The sequence below is a fragment of the Rhinopithecus roxellana genome, chromosome 4 (assembly GCF_007565055.1).
Source record: "Rhinopithecus roxellana isolate Shanxi Qingling chromosome 4, ASM756505v1, whole genome shotgun sequence".
In the NCBI taxonomy this organism is placed as follows: Eukaryota; Metazoa; Chordata; class Mammalia; order Primates; family Cercopithecidae; genus Rhinopithecus; species Rhinopithecus roxellana.
This window is the reverse complement of record NC_044552.1, coordinates 56,036,634-56,059,680: the sequence shown is the minus strand read 5'-3', so window position 1 is coordinate 56,059,680 and position 23,047 is coordinate 56,036,634. Positions and strand designations below refer to the sequence as shown.

Genomic DNA, 23,047 nt, shown 5'->3' with positions numbered 1-23,047 from the left:
AAATGAGTAAATTGAATACCTCAGGGACTTTATACTGTAAATAGCATAATGATATTACCAGATAAACAACATTTCCTCAGTGGCTGATTGAACAAAAATTTTACACCTGGAGGATACTGCTGAATACAAGCACTAGAGCACCCAACCAATAATGCATACTAATGAACTGCAAAGTTGACTCCATAGGAAAAGCAAACTGAAGCTTAAATATGACAAAAGTTTCAAATCTTTCTTTACTCCAGGTGTTTGGTATAGGAAATAACTCAATTAAAAGAGTATAGATTGGGAAGATTACCTCTCCACCACATCCTTTTCTTTAGCAAGCAATAATGTTGATGGCAAAGGATTCGGGAAATGAAAAGCATGCTGCCTAACCACACATCCATCATGCTCCCATCAATAAGTTTGAAGCAGGCAAACCCTAACCTAGATTTAAAGCTGGTAAATCATCTGTTTCGTTTCACTAAACATCAAGCGGTTGCTCAGCTTTGTAAAGCTGAAACCCTTGTCAGCCTCTGGATCCATTTAAATGAGGACACCATGTTAATAAAAAAAAAAAAAAAAAAAAAAAAAAAAAAAAAAAAAAAAAAAAAAAAGCAGGTTATAAGGTTTCCTGAGGAATTTCTAGTTTCTAAGTGCATTAAATTCTCCACCAATTTAGGAAAAAGATGTTTTTCTCTCAGAACTCCTGAAAAAGTTATTTTTATTATGTAGAGATGCTGACTATATCAAATGAGTGATTATTAGGCCATTCATTTATTGAAACTGGGGTCCTTTTTATTCTACTATCTCCACACATGCACACACATATCCTCACATACATTAAAAAAATTTATTCTTCTTGGGAAACACCTGTCTTGGGAGTTCTTGGCTGTGCAGCTTCTGGGCATGCACAGGGTCAAGCAGACAAATGGTGCAGTGACTCTTTTGGAAGTCACATTTGTCCCTGAAACTTCAGTCACCTGGAGACTGCATGCCTCATTGCCTGCAGCAGCTCAATCTTGACAGTGTAGAATTAGTTTAGAAATCTCATTTGAGCGACAAAATTTAAATTGAGAGTCTAAACAGCACAATATATTTAATGCTGAAATGACCGTTTTTTGTAAATTTTGCTGACTGCGATTTTTTCTTTCCTATTGCTATTAAACTGTTGTAATAATCTTGCTCTCATTTGGAATTTTTTATGGGAAAGGAAGATCACTGGACTCAGTTAACTAGTGCATCAGTTAGGTGCACATTTCTATTTTTACACACAGAAAATTCCTGCTTCGTTTGCTATGCAAACACACTACACATCATTCCTGGAATCCCTACTACATTCATAACTCACTGCTTTCAGACACACGATCACACAGCACCAAAACACAAACTCCCCACACGCTAACCATCAAGCCAGGCTGAAGATGTAAATAGGTGGATATGACACCAGGTGGATGTGTAATCAGTAATAAGAAATACATTGAGCCCCATAATGAAAAGAAATCCCACAAATTGTTCAGGATTCCCCCTCCCCCTTCCATTCACTGATTTATTAACCCTGAACAAAGATGTAATTGCAGGGTCTCAGAAACAACTTTTTTTTTTTTTTTCATTTTTCTTTTTTTTCTTTTTTTCTTTTTTGGCATTTATTTTGTTTGGCCTTGAATTTCTTAATATCTAGTCATACCATTCATTGCCTGTTTTCTTCACTCAGTTGCCCATCTTTCCCCCCCCCAGAAATGAAAGAAGCATCAGCTTCTGAGTCTTAAGGATGAGACCTCTGCATTTTCTTTGCTTGTTTAGGGCAAGAAATGAAGTGCTGCCTCTTTAATTGGCAGAAGCATGCAGAAGGAGCATACCTTTAATTTAGTGTTGGGATACCTCACTTGCACCCTGGCTGTTGTCTTATTGGAGACGGCAGCCTGCCTGAGATCCTCTAGCACTGAAATAATATCATCCAGCACGCATTTCTTATCCTGATTTCTCAACACACACAGATGGGAAAAAGTATAATTATAGCCCTTGTGGTTCACCTTCATTTCCAGCACGGCTCGGTGGGTCTGCAGGATCCCCTCAGCCTGGAGCAAAATATTGTCCCCGGGTGGGGAGAGGAGGATCACCCTGCCATACCTCCCAGGGGTGTGTAAGTCCGAATAGAGCTGGCTTTTGGACTGGTCCAGGGGGAAAAGGCTGCTGGCCAGGCTGCGCTCGATCTTGGCCAGGCTGTGGCTGGGAGCGACCAGGCGCTCCAGGTCGCCCTCGGGCTGGAAGCGGTTGAGCGCGCTGAGGCCGAAGGTGATGGTCAGGACTGCGGGCACGGTGAGGAAAAAGACCGGGTGCCGGCTCACGCACAAACCCAGCCTGTGGCAGAACGACTGGAGCCCTCTGCGAAGCACCTGCCGCAGCATCCTCCACCAGATCCAGCTCGCAGGCGCTCCCGGCCGTCTTAAAAAGCACATGTGACATGTGTAAGCGCCGGGCTACCCCGCTCTCCCCCATCCCACCCCCTGGGGCCAGCCCCCCCTCCCCACCGCCGCCGCCTCCCCACCCACTCCGCGCTCACCCCACAACCACTCAGCCTGGTCTTTCCCCGGCCCCACCTCCATGCGCTCCTACTACTCTTTCAAACACTGCAGCAAGTTGCAGCAAGGCGGGCAAATATCGACAGCGCGCGTGGGGGCGGGCGGCGGGCGCTGCGGGGGCGCCGCGGGGTCCACCCCCTCCCCGGCCTCCCCGCGCCCTCGCCGCCTCCCGCGCTGGCTCTCACCGCATGAGCAGCGTTCCCTGGGTCTAGCCCTTCATCTCGGTGCTGCAGTCCCCTGGCCTCCCCTCGCTAGAGGTGGTTCCGTATGGAGAGTCCCACAGATGTGGATTTCCTCTCTCTCCTGGTGGGGTTCGGTGCCTAACTGGAACCATGTGCCTCGGTGTTGTAAGAAGCAGACATGTGCCCCATAAGGGGGGGCCTCGGGGGGAGAGGGGAGGGAGAAGGGAGGGAGCACGTTGGGGGTGGGGGGGCAGATAAGCTTTTTTTTTTTTTTAAGATGCTGACAGTTATTTTTAGAGTTTTGTGTTCCCTCTTCCCTCCCCGCTGGAGTGAATGGAAGAGGAAATAAATAGTGAAGGTGCTGCTGGCCCATTGGAGCAGGGACAATTAGAGCCCAAGGAGTGGGGCGTGGAGGGAGAGAGCTCCAGGGCTCCAGGAGGCAACCTTCTCGCCCCTCCAGTTTCCCTGTGCCCTCGAATTCTGCTTTTCAGCGAAGAAAAGGAGCAGAGAGGATGATGCTGCATTTTTAACACACCACGCAGCATGCAAGGGATTTCCTCGCAACACCTTCCTCGCTGTGATTCCACAGACCCAGTCCGCTGCAGCTGAGGGCTGCAGAGACCCCATCTATCCCTGGTGCGTTGGGTCTGTCTGGATCCCTTCCTTCCTCTGTTGGCTGGAGAGGAGGCATTTGCCAATAGCAGTAGCCTGTGTCTTGGGATGTGCGTGTGCGTGTGCATATGTGTGTGTTGAAAGTGAAGATCTACAGGCAATATGAGGTTTCCCATAACACGTTACATTCACTTTCTGTATTCTTGAGATTAAAGAATAGAAAGTTCCTAAAGCTGATTTCAGTCCTCTTTTCCCAGTGTCTCCTTCCACCCCTCACCTATGAGGACTGTTTCAAGTCATCTAGTTTAGGCTCATTGTCCCCCTGTGAGTCGAATTCCAGAAACAGACACTTCCAGACACACACCAGGTAGTTTTGCCTGAAAAAAAAGAGAGTTGGGTGGGTAGAGGGAAACCTATTGGAGTCACTTGGAGAAAACAGTGAATGTCCTTCACCGTATAAGAAAGAAAACCCCCACCAGATACAATTCCTCCTTCAGCATCCAAAAGTGTGAAGATGAGTTCTCAGCTTCAGATCAGATCAACTTCACAAACTTTAATATTAATAAGTGTGTGTGTGTGTGTGTGTGTGTGTGTGTGTGTGTGTGTGTGTAACGTATTGGGGTTTTTGGAAGTTCATGTTCTGGAAAGGATATGAAGAAATTTTTGGGGGCAAACTCTAAAGTGCAATTGTGAACTGGAGATTCGCTTTCCAAAGTTTCTGTTCTTTTTGGAATGACTTCATAGAAAAGATTGAGTTTCAAGAGATGTTTTGTGCACACTTTCTTAACAACAGTGAAAGTGCCCATTCTTCATAAGATACGTAGAAAGGGACCCATCTATGCATATAAACAAGCTAAAGGACTCCTTGTCATAATAGATACATTTTTTTTTTCTACTGGAATTGATTCTTCAGTTAAGAGACCAATGACACAGCAGAGAGCTCAGAAACAGCGGCAATGCTTAAGGACAAGTGTCTAAAAGAAGGTGTTGTATATAAGATTAAATAAAAATTCCACCCTTTCTAAATTGAAAGTGACTTTGGCGGCCATTCTGTCTGAATTTCTACTGAGTGCAGGGATAGCTTCTATATTATCTCTGGTAGTTCTCCATCTGGCCCATGTTACAACATTCCCAAATTCAAAAACTTTTCTAGGAAGCCCATTCTATTGTTAGACTGCCTTTTCTTCTATTCAGTCAAACTCAATCTCTTTGCCACATTCATAGACTAGTCTTTCCTCTCCTTCAGTGGAGCCACTTTTGCATCCAACTGTCAGATCTTTATATCACTTTATATAATGTATTCCATTAGTGCCACATGATGGGAAATTTTGGGCTGTACAGCAGAGAGGAAATGTATCTATCATCCATTTTCTATACCTTCTTTATTACATTAAATATACTTGGTTATGTCCTCTACATTAAAATTTTTAATAGCCTTTATGCAAAATAGGCAGTAATAGATTTTAGAAATGGACATTGTTGCATAACTTATCAAGTCCATTTTATAAATAAGGACACTAGAAATGGCAGAGATTAAGTGACTTCAAGGCCACTCTCAGAGTTCTCTGTAAAGCTGAGACTGGTCTCTGGCTATCTTGCTTCTTAGCCCACTGCATTTCCTTTGGCAGCATCAGGCAGCCTATTCTCTTTTCACAACAAACAAATACATCAGTATTATTGTCTTTTTTCTTATTCTCTTCATTTCCTACACTTCCTTCTTCAATAAATTTAATAGAATTAGGGAAGAATAAAGATATCAATGTATAATTGACTAAATAATGTATGGTATATATCTGAGATGAACCACTCTGACATAAATATAAATCATGTTGTAGAATTATAATGGCATGAAAATACATTCACTGAATGTTAACTGAAGAATTATGTACAATATGAAACCATTTTGCAAAATAAAAAATAGAGAATAAAATGAAGGGTGCATTAGAATGTTTCTGTTTATTGCTAGATGATGGGATTGTGGGTAAATTTATAAAATAATGCATTTGTTAATTTTAGAATAGCTTTAGATGAAAGAAAATTGGCAGATAGTATAGAAAATTTCCTTAAAACCTACACTCGGTTTCCCCCATTATTACCATCTTACATTAATTTGGTAAATTTTTAAAATTAATGAACCAATATTAATACATTGTTATTATGAGTTCATACTTTATTTAGTTTTCTTTGCTTTTTACCTTATGTTATTTTTCTGTTCCAGGATCCTATCCTGGATACCACATTGCTTTTCAATGTCTTGTCTCTTTAAGACACTTTTGACTATGACAGTTTCTCAGGCTTTCCTTGTTGATGAACTTGACAGTTTTGAGAAGTATTGATCAGATATTTGGTGGAATGTCCCTCAATTGGGAATTGTCTGATGTTTTTCTCATGATTAGACTGGTGCTAGGAGGTTTTTGGGAGGAAGAACAGAAAGGTAAAATGCCATTTTCATCACATCATATCAAGGGTGTACTCTTTCAAAGTGACTTATCACTGTTGATGTGAACCTTGATCACTCAACTGAAGTAGCATTTTTCAGGTTTCTCCACTGTAAAGTTAATCTTTTTACTATCCTCCATACTGTGTTTTTTGGACAGAAGTCACTATGTACAGCTTACACTTAAGGCGTGGAGAGGTATGCTCTACCTCCTTCCTCCTTAAGGTTGAAGTCTATGTAATTTGCAAATCTTATACACAAGATATTTGTCTATTTTCTCTATTTATTCATTCATTCATCCAGTCAGTCTTTTATTTATAGTGGCATGGACTCATGGATATTTCCAGATATTTCTTTTTTACTTCGGGCTATAATTCGAAACTACTTTCTTGCTTAAATTGTTCCAGCTTTGGCCACTGAAAGGCGTTCTTTCAGTCGCCTCCTGTGTCCCTTTGATATTCCGTTACTGTGGGGTATTTTCTTCCTTTCTAGGAGTATGACTACTTCCTGGTACTACAAAATGCCGCAGGCTCATCTTGTGTATCTGTCCTATACCAGTCCTAGAATCAGCCACTTCTCCAAGCAGCCTTTGTTTGTTTTATTGGAGAATGGTACTACAAACAAAGATCTAGGTGCCAGATATGCTGGTTGCTCTTGAGGTATCATTGCTTCTAATTCCTGACAGAGCAAGGAAATTACATGGATGTATACTTATCTATATCTATGTGTGTGTGTCTTTTGTATCTGTAATGGTTTTTATATAAGTAGCTGCATCTATATTAAGCTAACTATGAGTTTGATGACTCCAATTCTCATCTATTGCTACATAGATTATTGTAGCCCCTTTCCCTTGTTTTCCTGCAACCTCCCATTTCTACATTGAAAAGTCGGTCTATCAGTGATTTAAAAATTGTTTTTCTATAACAAGAATATACATTTTTTATAAGAAAAATCATTTAAAATAAGGAAGAAAAGCATGTTTGCTCAGTTTTTACACTGAAAAGTCAATGCCAAATACTATTAGGGATTCATTAGAAAGATAAGTTATATGCTACAAAGAAGGGAAATGTTAGCAATATTCCAGATTAGCCCACAGAAGGTTAATTTTCACTAAAACATCAGTGGATATCAATCACATGGTAATTATTGCAAATCTGATTTAAAATAGGGCTTAATATAAAGCAAAAGTGGTGCATTCAGGGACCAATTAGTAACAACACATTAATTGGTTCTATTTAGTTCAAACGGAATTCATATTTTCTGATATATCTTGATCAGTATGAGTTTTCAAGACTTAGGATCAAGTTGGGACTTATTAGCTTGTATTTTGCAGGATGGGACGCCAGAGAAAACAGGACTTGGACACAGAATAGCTGAGCTCTAGGCCAATTCCATAATTTACTTCCTAGGTGTTTTAAATAGGACACCTAATTAATTGATCCTGTTTGTTTATAAATATAGATTACATTTACTCACTTGTTCAATTCACTCATAGCAGTATTCACAAAAACTCAGTAAGTTTGCCATATTAATTAATGCTGTAAAACTACGAATTCTAACCATTCTAACATGCTAAGCCTCCAAAGCTCAGTGGAATAAAACAAAGTTGTATCTTGTTCAAGGTTAGCAGTCCCTTGTGAATATTTCTGGTCATCCAGGAAAGGAATCAAACTCAGGCCTGGATTCCACAAAGCCATTCATCCACCTTCCACTGATGACTTCAAAGTCCTTCCTGAGGTCATTTCCTAGCCTATGAGTTGCAAATGGGAAAAGGGCCCAAAGAAGCACACCTGGGAGGTTTTGATGGCTTCTTCTGAAATGCATGAAAAACATCACTTTTTCATGCATCTCTCTGATTCGCACTTAACCTCCCGGGAGGCTGAAACATGCAGTTTAACTGTGTGCCTAGGGAGAAGGGCAGATGAGCTTGATGATCAGGCAGGAAACTCTCTCACTCTCTTTCTGGATTTTTTGCCCTGTTTACCTTCAGTCCTGATTATAAGTTCAGGGCTATCATCTGACCCCCTTTTGTCATTTTACATCAGGCTTGTTCTGCCACTGCCATCTCAAGCAATGCTAGCTTGTGGGTTTTAAGAAAATGCTCTTTGACCTTCTTCTGTGATGGATTTAAGGAGTTTGCCAGGGATTAGCCTCATCGCTTGGCTCAGGCCTCTTGTATGCAGAAGGGCATATCCGAGAGATAACATTTTACATTTTAGAGGCAATTTTGGTCTTTAGCATTTTGGATGAATCCAGCTGCAACTGGCTTGAATAATAAGGACATTTCTTATCTCACATAACAAGATGTCCACAAGAACAGCAGTTATAGAGCCGGTTAATTTAGAGACTCAAGAGTGTCATTAAGGACCCGGGTCCTTTTCCTCTCGGCCTTGCCCATGCCCGCAGCTTGAGCTCTGTGCTCATGCTTGCTCCACAGGCAACACACGCAGACAGACAAGATCCCCAGGAAGAAGCTGCCTCAGCTCTTGTGTCTTGTAAGAGTGAAGAAGCTTCTCCCAGAAGGCCTCCAATAGATTTTCTCTTAAGTCTCATTTCCCATGCCCATGTCTAAATCAATCACTGGTGAGAGGAATGATAATGTGGTAATTGGCTGAAGCCAATCTGGACTCACGCTGGTGCTGGGAATGGGGCCAACCTCCTCTCTGAGCACATTGTCATAGGGGAGTTTATGCAGGGTTTATTTTGCTTTGTTTTATTTTAAACCAGTTTCTTTAGGAAGAAGCATGATAAGATGTTGGGGATGTTTGGGTCTTGGAGAGCTAACAGTAACCTTGATGCTGAGTTTTTCTGTATGAAGCAAATTTGCTTCTGGAGACTGCTTTCTAAATGGAAAATAGAACTATAATCTGGCAAACGAATTGCCTTACTGATTTTTAATTTATGTATGTTAAAAAGCTTTATAATGGTACAGGAAGGAAGTCCAATAATATCTGATATTAAAAAAATTATTTAAATAGGATATAAGCATATCTTTATTTAAATTATCTTTATTTAAATAGAATATAAGCATATATATTATTCACCTGGAAAATCTTCTATCTCTGTTCACTATATCTTTGAGATGAAACTCAGTGACCTAAGGAGTTCATGCAAACATCTTTTCTTAAAGTGACAAGAAGTTTAGATAGAATTTGCATTAATGGATAACCTAAAATTCATCCTATTTAAGATGGTACATCAAAGATGACTCATAGGTTCAGTCTTGTTATTTTGTTGCATGTTGTTTGTTTGAAGCCTACGATAAACACCATTCTTATTCTAATGGTGAAATATCCAACTATATGTTTAAAAGTGTAAAAAAAGAAAGGCTGTAGACACTCACTTTTGTCCCATTTGTAAATGAATCATAAGTATGGAATTTTCTCTAGAAGTAGTATTTTTCTATGGTGGAAAGTAGTTGAAGTTCTGGAGAAGATTTCAGACAATCAAGTTTTGTGTTTTTTTTTTTTTTTTTTTTTCTACTAGTTAGTTTAACCACTTAACTGCTTAACCACTATATCACCTTGATCAAATCATGACATGTCAATAAACCTTAGATTCATATGTACAAACTAAAACAAAGTACAGTTAATGTTTTGTATCTCAGAAAAATTGCAGGTTCATTTCCAGACCATCACAATAAAGCAACTATTGTGATAAAGCAAGTCACACAAATTTTTTGACTTCCCAGTGCATATAAAAATTATCTTTACTCCGTATCGTAGTCTATTAGTTGTCAATAGCATTACATCTAAAAATGTACCTAGCTTAATTAAGAAATCCTTTAATGCTGAAAATGCTAATGTCATTTAAGATTTCAGCAAGTTGTAATCTTTTTGCTGGTGGAAGGTTGTGCCTTGACGTTGATGGCAGTTGACTGCTCAGGGTGGTGGTTGCTGAAGGTTAGAGCTGTTGTAAAAATTTCTTCAAATAAGACAATAATGACGTTTGCCACATCTCTTGACTTTTCCTTTCATGAAAGATTTATCTGTAGCATGCAATGTTGTTTGATCGCATTTCACCCACTGTGGAACTTCTTTCAAGATTGGAGTCATTCCTCTCAAACCCTGTACTACTTTATCAACTAAATTTATGTAATGTTCTAAATATTTTGTTGTCACTTCAACTACATTCACAGCACTTTCACCAGTAGATGCCATCTCAATAAACCACTTTCTTTGCTCATCTATAAGAAACAACTCTTCATCCATTAAAATTTTATATTGAGATCGCAGCAATTCAGTCTCATCTTCAGGCTTCACTTCTAATTCTAATTATTTTGCTATTTCTACCACATCTGCTGTTGCTTTCTCCACTGAAGTCTTAAATTCCTCAAAGTTATCCATAAGGGTTGGAATCAACTTCTTCCAAACTCCTATTGATAATGATATTTTGCCCTCCTCCCATAAATTGTAAATGTTCTAATGGCATCCAGAATGGTGAATTCTTTTCAGAAGGTTTTCAGTTTACTTTGCCGAGATTCCTCAGAGAAATCAGTATCTAAGGCAGATAAGGGCCTTACAAAATTTATTTCTTAAATAATAAGACTTGAGGGTCAAAATTACTTCTTGATTCCTGGGCTGAAGAATGGATGTTGTATTAGTAGGCACGAAAACAACGATCATCTTCTTGTATGACTCCATCAGAGCTGGTGGGCAACCAGGTGCATTTTCAATGTGACAAAAGAAAAACTTCATCCAAATTGAATTGAAAGGAGTTTAATTGAGTGATAAATGATTCATGAATTAGGCAGCCCCCAGAATCATGGCACATTCACAGAAATTTTCCAGGGATGCCTCGTGCTCAGAACAAATTTATAGAGAAAAAAAGGTAAAGTGACATACAGGTATTGGAAGTGACATATGGAAACAGCAAGATTTGTTACAGCTCTGTGTTAGCCTTATTTGAATGCAGTTTTAACACTCAGCAGTCTACGAGTGGTTGAAGTATGGCTGCTGGGATTGTCCAACGCCCAGCTATTGTTATGGGTGCATACTATTAAGTTAGGTTTTCAATTTTGTCTATTAAGCTAGGTTACAGTTCATCCACAAGCACTCAAATATAGAAGTATGGAGCCCTTCTCAGGCCATATTTAGTCTGCTTTAACAAGTGAGTAGTAATATTTTGAAAGGACTCTTTTCTAAATCATAGGTCTGAACAGCTGACTTAAAATGTTCAGTAAAGTGCGCCGTAAACAGATGTGCTGTTATCCCGGCTTTGTTGTTTCATTTATTTAGTACAGGTGGAATAGATTTAGCATCATTCTTAAGGTCCCTAGGATTTTGGGAATGATCAATGTGTCACCAGACATATCCACTCCTTACAAGAGAGTCAGTCTGTCTTTTGAAGCAGGACATTGACTTCTCCTCTCTAGCTTACATGGCATCTTCTTCTAATATAAAGCTGCTGTGTCTACATTGAAAATTTGTTGTTTAGTGTATCCACTTGTATTCATTACCTTAGCTAGATCTTTGGATAACTTACTACAGCTTTTTTATTAGCACTTGCTGATTCACTTTGTATTTTTATGGAGATGGCTTCTTTCCTTCAACCTCATGAAGCAACCTCTGCTAGTTTCAAGGTTTTTATTTGAAGCATCTTCACTTCTCTCAGCCTAGATTCCTGACTGTCTCAACTTTTGACATGCCTTTCACACTAAGCTTAATCATTTCTAGCTTTTCATTTAAAGTGAGAAATGTTCAACTCTTCCTTTCACATTCTTGAATACTTAGAGGCCATTTAGGGTTATTATTAATTGGCCTAATTTCAATATTGTTGTATCTAAGGGGAATAGGCAGACCTGATGAGAAAGAGAGAGAGAGAGAGAGAGAGAGAGAGATGAAGGATCAGCTCATTGGTGGAACATTCAGAACACACACAGTAATTTAAGTTTGCAATCTTGTATGGGTGCAGTTTATGGCATCCCAAAACAATTACAATAGAACCATCAAAGACCACTGATCACAGATCATCATAACAGATATAATATTAATTTAAAAGTTTGAAGTGTGATATCTAGACACAAAGCGAGCACACACTGTTTAAAAAATGACACCAATAAATTTGTTCAATGCAGGGTTACTACAAATTGAAGGTTTGTAGAAAAAAAAAAAAAAAACAATATCTGCAAAGCACAATAAAGTGAAGTGCAATAATACGAAGTGTGCCTGTAATAGAATTTAACAAGGTGATGATTAACTTTTCTCCAGCTGTGATTTTATAATATTCTAGACTTTGATTTCCTGGGATTCCTTTGCTAGGTTTGCCACATCTTAACAAAGAGCAGCCTCTGATTCCCTACCCAGGTCTCTGTCTGTCTTCCCCGGTGATTCACGTATTTGCACAATATCAAACACAGAGCCATTAAAGATTGAGAGTGGCCCACCACTCAAGAACACAAGCTTTGGTATTGGTCTGGAAAAAGATATAAGCCGTAAAAATACTTGGAATATTGTGACCACAGAGGAATAGCTAGACTGAAGATTAAATACTGCTTGCCAAATTACAGTATGGTGCAGTCTTATTGGATCAATGCACAAAGATGACATGCTGCTTTGTGCATATTCAATTTTTAATCATTTAAATAAACGTTTTCTAATTTGGGAGGAAGTACAACAAATTTTTGAAAGCACTTTTAGATTTATTTTCTTCTTAAATCCAATAGTAATACAAGTTGGTAAATTTTAATCTATAACATAGCTGAAGGATTTTCTACATCTTTTTCTTCATTCCTGTTTTCATTTTTTTTCTTCCTTTTTTACCTTTCTCCCAGCAGAAACTCTTTTTTTTCTGAAATGTTTTTAACAAGGCCTTCTTCAAAGTACTCTAAAAATGTGTATCTTTCTTCTGGATGAACCAGAATATATTTCTCTCTTAATGTTTGTCATGAAACTGCATTTTTTCCCCAAAATGTGTGCTTACATTAAAATTGGATTGTTGGTTACCAAACTGAGGTTTTGGTGGTGTTACTGTACCCAGAGAGAAACCTGCTTACTAAGGATGAGTTTCTCATTAATTACCTTGCATAGTCCTAACCATGAAAATGAATCCCATTCCTTGACAAGATAGTTCTACCATCAGAGTTTGACAAATTAAAGAATTTTATGAAGCCTTTTTTTGAGCAAAAGTGGGCATCACACTCACCATTAAAGAGGCATCTAATGGGGAACCAATTGGGATGTTGTCCCTTAATGGGGCTCTGTATTTATCATTATATTATCAGATATCAACATTCATATCACTGTAAAGAGAACAGCAACAGAAGAGTACAATATTCCCTACTTCTGGTAATAGCATCCCTTGACAAGTAGGGTAGAGGAGAAAGAGAGATATAGGCAGTAAGAAGGGGACTTTGTAGGGAGGGTTTGGCACAGAGAGAGTGTTCTAATCTAGTAGGGAGGAGTGTTTGACCCCTAACATTGTTTAGAATAAAAATACATTGTGACAATAAAAAGCAGACCAGTGTTTAGTCTGTTTTATTATTTCTTTAACTTTCCTACAGTCAATGCTATTATTGCCTATACCTGGGGTGGAGTGCTTCCACCTCTCCTCGTCCATTGCAACCCTTGATATACCACTGCTCCTAGGAGCTGCAACTGTGATTTCTGAATAACTTCCCATTCAATATTATAGTATATTGGTGAAGAGATTTGGGTAGAATTTATAGCCAATTTGGGATTATTATAGGAAAGAACTGGTTGCTCTTATACAGTTCAAACCCCTGCCCCTTATGATGATTTTTTTTTTCCCCTTCAGAATGATGTAGAAATTGAGAGGAAAGAGATTGAAGAGCCTAACTGCTGGTGTAGCAGAATCAACAGATGACTTTGCTTCCAATAGAGATTTCTTGCTAGAAAAAAACAAATTTCTTCAGAAAATATAAGCGAAATGACATTAGATAAAAAAAACTCAGACTATGTTTGACATTCAAAAATGTAGTCTTCAGCCTGTCAAACAAAGTGAAGAATTCTACTATGACCTTGGCAAATATATTCAGCCTTTTAGCCAAACAAAGCAATGTAAGCAAAATGAGTAAAAATCCAAGTTTTATATGACTGTTCGCATGCCACACATATATACCGACATGTCTCCAGAAAACATGGAGACGATCTGGGGATTTAGTTATCTTGTTGACATAGGCAAAATCAATAGACATTTATAGAAACTGTGATGAAATGTCTTTCTGTGAGACCTCATCTTTGGCAAAGTGCCCCTTCTTTGCTGAGCAACTGTAAAATTTAGTGTATTCTTCATTCTTTTTTTTTTTTTTTTTTTTTTTTTGAGACGGAGTCTCGGTCTGTCGCCCAAGCTGGAGTGCAGTGGCCGGATCTCAGCTCACTGCTGCAAGCTCCGCCTCCCAGGTTCACGCCATTCTCCTGCCTCAGCCTCCCGAGTAGCTGGGACTACAGGCGCCCGCCACCACACCCGGCTAGTTTTTTGTATTTTTTAGTAGAGACAGGGTTTCACCGTGTTAGCCAGGATGGTCTCGATCTCCTGACCTTGTGATCCGCCCGCCTCAGCCTCCCAAAGTGCTGGGATTACAGGCTTGAGCCACCGCCCCCGGCCTGTGTAGTCTTCATTCTATTGCATTGAGGTAATCCATGTCTACTTCTTACATAGACTGTAGGCTTCCTGGGGAGAATTCCTAATACTCTCTAGACTTGTACCCTAATTTCTAGCAAAATGCCTGACACGTAATCACATAATAGCTACTTAATTTATTTAGAATAGCTTTCCCAGTGTAAGAGAAGTATGGATGAGAACTACAGTAGATAAAACAAATATAAAAGTCACTAAGGATAAGATACAACAGGCTAACTTCAATCTTGAGGTGTGATCCTTGTGGCTGATGAAGTGGGTCTCAATTCCTGTTTGTCTTGTGTACATTCTCCTTTTGCTCCCAAATATCTCTTTGTTTGGCCCTCCTAGCTGCCTGGTCACCAGCCTCAGCTATCCCGGTATTAATGGATTGTCTGGGGCTTATCTTTCTTGTTTTTAGCATTGTATGTTTCTGATACTTGTTTCTCTTCTTGGTGATTTTCTGGATCTAAACAAATTCATTATAGCTGAAGTGTAAATTCAGGGGCAGAAGTAGCAAAAGACAAAGGTATGGTGGGCAAATACAAGAATGTAAAGAGGCATGGAAACCACATTTGTTCAATGCACTCACCAAAGATTTACTGAAAAACCAAAATGTATAAAACGCTCCTATGGAAGCTGGAGAGGGTTGCTACTTTCATGGAGCACACATTGTATTAGAATTGGAGAGTACTGGGATTGGGTGAAATTGAAGAGTGGGAGTTTCTTCATAGCAATGTGGAGTCACTGAAGTGTTACAAGAATAGTCTTGAGTTTTAGGATATAGTATATCTCTGCTACAGTGTTGAAAGGAATGAAGACTGCAAGAATGAAGGCTGAGTGACCTTTTAGGAGGCTAATACAGTTATTTGAGCCAATGACTTAGACAGCCTGGATGAAGGTAACAGCACAAGGATGATGTGAAATGAAAGAATTTGAGAGTTACTTACAAGTGAAAATAGATATAATTTGGTGATAGATTAAATGTGGATATGTACATTAAAAGCAGGTAGCATACCTCCTGAATTCACTTTAAAAATAAACATAAAAGCAGTGAAACTGACATTTCTGCTCTGTTTTAGGAATGATGGCAATACAGCATGGTAAATATATGGACTCTGGATACAGACAAATCTAGGTTCAAATCCCTCAAATCCATCTTCTGCCACCTTCTAGTGGTGTTACGTTGGTCAGATTACTTAACCATTCTAAACTTTAGCCTCCTCATCTGTAAAGTGGGATAATAAAAGCTCACGCCTCTTAGACTAGCATGAGGATTAAGTGAAATATCAAATATATTTATTCAAATATATTAATAGAATTAGTACGCATATTATACAAAGTTATAAAATAATTATTAAATGTGCTTCTTGCCTTCAAAATGCTTATCTGACATCAAAGGAAGTACATAATTGCTGGAGAGTGAAATTATTTTACCTATATTTAATAGCTATAAATAAATGTATATAGATATATTTTGCTATTATATGATTGTAGACATTAAGAAGGATGTAGTTGTGTGTGAGAAATTTATGATAGTCAGCAGAGAAACTTAGCTATGTTGAAAGTTTACTGTATGCTAAACAGTAGGCTATTTACCTTGTATTTATTGTGTAATTCATTACTAAAGAAACCCGTGGCATAGAAATTGTTATCCATTATTACAGATGCTAGGACTGAGGTTCAGAGTTTGGTAGTTAACTGAAATTTAAAGTCAGGCCTGCCCACCCAGAGGCCCTGTTCATTCTGATATTCAGGCTGCGGAGTGGAAAAATATTCTGTGTTCTTGGCCTATTTTGGATATGTCCTTTTTAAGAATAAATGTCTATTTCTTGACTTTCTCCTACCTTGCCTATTCGTGAATCCAGGGGAAATATTCCAATGCCTATGTCAAATTTGCCACAAAAAAAAAAAAAAAAAAAAAAAAAAAAAAAAAAAAAAAAACAGTTTGGCTTAAGAATTTCTCTTTTCTGGGCAGGAAGGGAAAGCTTTTTGTAGCCAGCAGAGTTCAGGAGTCAGGAAATAAATGAAGAATGAAGACATCAGAACAGGGGAGTCAAAATGAAAAATGTGGCTTATGAAATATTCTTCTTAGGTCTTATAAAAATTCATTCAATCCATGTTTCTTTTATTCAAGCTCTGGCCTATTTGGTCAAAAGAAGCAACCTTAGTAATTAGCTCTACTCTCAATTCCTCAGTCATTTCTGATCTGTGAACTGGAATGATTTCCTGATGATAGGACAGCCTTCATCACATATTTCTTAAACAGATTAAACCACACACAATGCATAATTCCGTAATTTTATACTTTTGTCAAAATAATTCAAATAGCACACATGCCCTGTGATTAAAAATAAGACTCTTTTATCCACTTCTTCCTACTTTCAGTTATATTCCCAAGATGCAATCCCTGCCATTTTCTTTAGCTCTTTCTTTTTGAGGATTTCTCCATATTCCTACACAATATTTACAGAGCTTGATGTCAGGATTAACTACTTTAGACCAAAGGTTTTTAATCACTTCTTTTATGTTCCCACAAAATTAAGTCAATTAGATTTATAAAAATAGCTAGAGTTCTCCTTAAAATATAAGAAATAGACATTATTAAAAACATTGAAATGCATATAACCAATGGTGATATGAAATATTTATATTTATTATAATATAATTTAGTGCAGAATAGATTTACTCTCATTTATTTAACCATCCTCTTATTGGTACGTGTTTGGCTTAGTTCTGTATTTCTGCCTTTTAAAATAATGCTTAGTAAATGTCATTTAAAATAAAACTGTTACTAAATATAGGCATATACATAGTTACCCAGGGGAGAAAAAAAGGAATATAATTACTGGCATATTTGCACAGTATTTTTTGTTTTTGTTTTTCAGTTTTGGAGAAATAGTTTTAAATTTTATTCCAGAAAGTCTGCATATATATATATATATATATACACACACACACACTTTTTCACTAGATAGGATATTGGCAAGCTTTTTCTCTAAAGAGCTAGATATTTTAGGCTTATGGGCCAAAAGACAAAATAGAGAATATAATATGGGTATCTATATAACAAGAGAAAAACAGATTTTCATACATTTTAATTAACAAAGTCCAATAGTAATAGTAGAGTATAATTTAATTAACAAAATATAATAGTAATAATACAGTATAATATTTGTAACATAAATCTACTAAGAAGAAGAATGGAATTCTTTTTGAGTAATCACATTTGCTTAGTTGGATATAGTAGGCAGAATAATAGCCCAAGACATATGTCTACATCTTAATCCTTGTGGCCTTTGACTACATGCTATAACTAAAGGGACATTGCAGATATAATTAGGGTTATGGGGGTTAAAATGGAAGATTTGCCAGAATTATTCAGGTGGGCACTTTGAGGCAGAGAACTTTCTGAAGCTAGAGTCAGAGAGATGCAGCAAAATAAGTTAGAGAGATTAGAAGCATGAGAGAGACTTTGCTTGCCAGAGGTGGAGTGGCCACATGGAAAGCATGAAAAAGAAGGTGTCTGGAGTATCTAAGAGCCAAGATTAGCCCCTGGTTGACAGTCGGCAAGGAAATGGGGGCCTCAGTTACACAACCAAAAGAAATCAAATTTATTTAAAATCTGAACAAGTTTAGAAGTAGAATTATCCTCAGAGTCTCCAGAAAGAAAGACAGCTACGTTAATACCTTGATTTTGGTTTCAAGAGACTTCTAAGCAGAGGACTCAGAGGAGCCACATTGTACTCAGACTTTTGAGCTAAATATCTGTGAGATAATAAAAGGGAGTTGTAAGCCACTAAGTTTGTGGTAATTTGCTATAGCAGTGTATTAAAAAAAAAAAATCCTCCTATGACGGGGTTCAAATTTAGAATTCTCAACCATCAAAATTAATTGCAAATATTAGTCTCTTAATGTTGACCTGGAATGAAATTTTGTGTGTTTCATCTATGAAATGTCTTTCACACAGGTACTGCCAACTACTGTTAACAATCTACAAGCATATGATTTAATTGGATTTCTTTATATCTTAAATAAAAGGAATCTCTGTATTCTACTGGATACTTCTCTTGATATTTGACTTTTAACATGTGATTACATTGCAGTTAATCACTTCCAATTGAATGTTAGATGGAAACTCCTCAGTTGCAGTTAAATGGATTTTGAAATAAGAAAATTCCTTTGCACTTTCATCATAGTCACAAAAATGTTGCTGTAACTGTATTTTCGGTCAGAACTGTAGTTTAGCTCACTACTAATTTGTGTAAGATGAATAGGACAATTCATCTAGTTAATTGTCCTAATGTTTGGCAGCACAATGCATATAGAGCATTTGACATTATTTGTGACTCAAACAATATCAGTTTTTGTGTAAATGACTACTGAAATATACATTTCACAGATAAGCACTATTTGGCGTTTCTTATGTTCATTAAGAAACACTTTTAATTCTATAAGAAAATCTAATTTCAAAACTACTCAGTGTTTTATAATAGTGATTGAGAGTACTTCTTCTTCTTCTTCTTCTTCTTCTTCTTCTTCTTCTTCTTCTTCTTCTTCTTCTTCTTCTTCTTCTTCTTCTTCTTCTTTTTTTTTTTTTTTTGAGATGGAGTCTCTCTCTGTCTCCCAGTGTCACCCAGGCCAGAGTGCAGCACACAATCTTGGCTCACTGCAACCTCCACCTCCCAGGTTCAAGCAATTCTCCTGCCTCAGCCTCCTGAGTAGCTGAAACTACAGGTGCACACTGCCACACCTGACTGATTTTTTGTATCTTAGTAGAGACTGGGTTTCACCATGTTGCCCAGGCTGGTCTCAAAGTCCTGAGCTCATGCAATCCACCTGCCTCAGCCTCCCAAAGTGCTGGGATTACAGGCGTGAACCACCGCACCCAGAGAGAGTACTTCTCATTCAAAAAAAAATTTAGTCTGGGCCCTGAGCTCACAATCACCCAATAGTTAAGTCTGCAAGAGTGAAGGAAATTTACTGTTGATGATATGGTTCTATAGCACACAACAGATTCAAATATTTTCTGCGAAGTACTTGCTAATGAATAATAAATGCATAGCAAGGGGTTTAAATACCTTACATTTTCACAAGCTTTGTAAATTTATAAAAATTAAGTTATTTTCTGCTTCATACATATTTTTATCACCATCAGTTATAACACATCTTAGCAGATTCCACTTCAGGTAGTGCTTAATTAGTGTTTTCTTGGCTTTTTTGAGAACATTCTCATGTATAAGCATATTGATAGAGGTTAATTTTCCAGTCACTTCCAACTTACCATTGACTTCTCTAATAAGGAACAACTGACTAGTATTGATAACATGAGTTGATCATCAAGAGTCAAGAAAAGCCTCTCAAGATCATTTGCCTTTTTCACTTTTAGCTGACTATTGATATACTCACAGGGCTTTCAGTTCTTTGAGAAACTGTTCTTGCCAGAAAGTTGATAGTCCTAATTACTTTCTCTAGCTACATTTCTTCAGTTGCTGCAATCACTCATGATTTTATAATACAACATCAGCAAAAGAATTTCCTTGCTTGGCTGATAAGTGAGCTGCTGAGAAATTCAGTTGCGGCCTCATTTTTGCATTTTATTTTTTGAAGAAATTCTATCATGATAAGATATTCCATTTATAATTTTCTTTTTTTTTCAGATTGCTGTTAATCTCTGAGTTAGAGATGTGATGCTTGCTTAGTCTGGTAATGATAATATTTGCTTAAAAAACAAATTTTTTTCATCTAATTTGACAATGAAATAATCAACACTCCATTGTACTATAAGACTGCAACATTCAGAGTCTAATTTTTTTTTTGTTTTGACATGACCTGTAACAACAAATTTTAAAAATGTGGTACAGCAATATTCACAGCATCAGAAATGTTGTAGAATTGTAATTGTGTCACTATGATTTACAGTGAACCAAATAGCAGTGCAAAGCAATGAGAGTGCAAAATGTGGTCTGTGTCACATACTCAACTCTGCTGCAGTGGTATGAAAGCAGCCATTGACAATGCATAAACAAATGAGCAGGGTTATGTCCTAATAAAACTTTAATTATGGACACTGACATTTGCATTTCATACATTTTTCACTTGCAAAAAATTATTATTCTTTTCTTATTTTCTTACCTTGACAATTTAAAGAAGAAAACCCCATTCTTAGTTTACAAATTATAAATAAACAGGTAGCAGTCTGAATCTGGCCTTTGGGCTGTAGGTGGCAGACTCCTGCACTAGAAGAATATTCTTTAATAAAAATAAAAAAATTCAAATACGAGGAAATATTACCAATTTCTGTTTTTTTTTTTTTTTTTTTTTTTTTCCTAATATACATCAATGGAAAATAGCAGGGCAGAACAGGGATTGCGGAGGCAAAAAGAAAAAGAGATACTCACTTATTTTTCAGAGTAAGTCTGCTTACAAATGAACTAAACATTTTGTGTCTATGAGTAGGAGACAATAGAATTATGTCAATAAAAAGTGGCATTTGCATTTTCCCCCTTAGCTTTTCTTATTTTCATGGGGGAAAAAGACTCAGACTTATAAAGTTATACAGTTAGCATGTCTATCAAGGAAAACATCCAATACATAGAAAGAAATGAAACAATTCCACCTTGATGCTCTGTGGTTGCTAGGTATTTTTTAATCACCCCACAAGTGTTAAAATCTGTCCTACCAGTTTTGTTATTCTTGTCCTTTTCTAAATGGACAAATAAGAATCTTTTCACGTTAATACTGTCTTTAGTTACTATTGTTTTCAAACTTATATATTAAATATAAAAGAACTGTTTGTTCCAAAGCAGGCTTTCAGCAGAGTTGGAGAAGCCTAGCACTTAAAACACTGACATGGTAGACACAGAGACTGCTGCTGATTCCACTCCTATCACCTACCAACCAATCCTCCCCTCTTTTCCATGCCTAGGTCTTTGTCTGTGCAGTAATGTGAAATGGCATTTGTTTAAGGACAGGTCTAGCCTCAGACCAGAAAAATGTGAAATGGATTTGATGTCAACTCCTTGTGACCATCTTTCAGTTTTTTTCTCCTCTTGTCTATCCAGTATCTTCAGTCTATCCAGTATCTTCAGTCTATCCAGTATCTTCAGCAGCTCCAGCACTCTGAGTCTTATATTTGGTAGTTGTTTTTTCCTCTATAACTATAACTAGTACCTTTATGCTTTTAAGTAATAAAATAACAAATTTCATAAACCAAGTTGTCTACTATATAATTTACTAATAAGGAATTATAATGTAACAATGATGCTATTAATATTAATGATGTTAATTATGCTAATTTACATTCATGGGACCCTTACTAAGAGACAGGACCCTTGCATACATTGTCTTATTTAATCTTCAAAAAAGTCCTAGGTGGGCAGTAATCATTGTTATAGAGTTCTAGATAAACTAATTGAAGCTCCAAGAGGATAAATAATTTTCTTAAGGTCTCATAACCACTAGATGGCAGAGCCTGGATTCAAATTCAGAATTATCTTTCTTCAAAGCCTGCATATTTATTCTAAATAGGAATCTGACAAAGCAAATCAAAAAAGTCATACCTATCAAAAAGAATTAACCTGCTATTGTGTGAGCTCTCCTTTCCTTCAGTTATCAGTTTTGAGTTAGGCCAGTAAGACATGGGTCAATCATTGTATCTATGCATATTTAGTCTTAATGGAACTATTATATGGTGGTCCTTAAGCAGTTAGATTTTAGTTAAATCATGTAGTATACAGAACATACTGACATAAAAACAAATAACTTATCAGTAAAAATATTAATGTTATTTAAAAATATATAACCCAATTGGCTGCAGTAAAGTAAGACTGTAGCCATAATTTTATTTCAAAAATCAAAATAAAATTTTGAGTGGGCATGCTAGGTTACAAGAACATCAACAAGGGAATTCAGGATCATAGATTCCCTGCCATTTCCTGTAAGTTTTATAAGGTAGCATGTAGTGTTTTGTTGATCTGATAAAACACAAGGCAATATTCTTTGTGTTTTTTAGAGGTCTTATTTAACAGCATTTTAGTGTGCCCCATTTGGAAGGGTGGGTCCCCTAAATCAGAACTGATTAATTGTTCTCTCTTAACATAATTTAGATGCTCAACAAATAGGTTGATTTGGTTTAAGGAAATCTATTTAATGAAAATCCTAAGTTCTGAAATGCGTAAGTGATTTGTAGTTTACAGTATTTCCTTTCTTCATAAAAAGCAATTGACCTTTTGGGTTCTGTTTAATGACTGTCAATCGATAGTGTTAAAGATGACTATGGAATAGAGCAAACAAAAGCTGTGCATTAAATGAATGCTCCTACGTTTGGATGATTGTGTAAATGTGAAAGTTATTGAAGGTGACTTATCTTTTAAAAGCTGTGATATGAAAATCAGCAAAAATCCAGCTAAGTCTGACAAATCTTGTAGGAATACCATTAAGCATTTGATGAACTAAAAGACTGTGGTTTTAGTGCAGTGAAAATTTACATGTTTCACACAGTCAAAATTAGCTCTCTTTTCTCCTGTCACATAAACTTTGTCCAAATCTCTAGTTTAAAGGAATGGGGGATGGCTCGGTGCAGTGGCTCACTCCTGTAATCCCAGCACTCTGGGAGGCCGAGGCAGGTGGATTACCTGAGGTCAGGAGTTCGAGAGCAGCCTGGCCAACCTAGTGAA

General features: G+C 37.3%; 1 protein-coding gene across 2 annotated transcripts in view; it reads right to left on the bottom strand.

Annotated features, from left to right (window-relative positions):
- Nucleotides 1-2,887, bottom strand: part of PTCHD4 (patched domain containing 4) — a 195,173-nt gene extending 192,286 nt beyond the window's left edge. The window contains exons 1-2 of one of the 2 annotated variants that reach the window (XM_030929184.1): nt 2,747-2,887; nt 2,013-2,424 (exon numbers count right to left, since the gene is read on the bottom strand). In XM_030929184.1, the coding sequence (XP_030785044.1) occupies nt 2,013-2,424; nt 2,747-2,751 (417 nt within the window). In that variant the 5' untranslated portion in view covers nt 2,752-2,887. Of the gene's footprint in view, nt 1-2,012; nt 2,473-2,746 lie in introns of those variants that run through there. The other variant, XM_010361841.1, reaches the window with a different exon arrangement.
- Between the last annotated feature and the right edge of the window lie 20,160 nt (nt 2,888-23,047).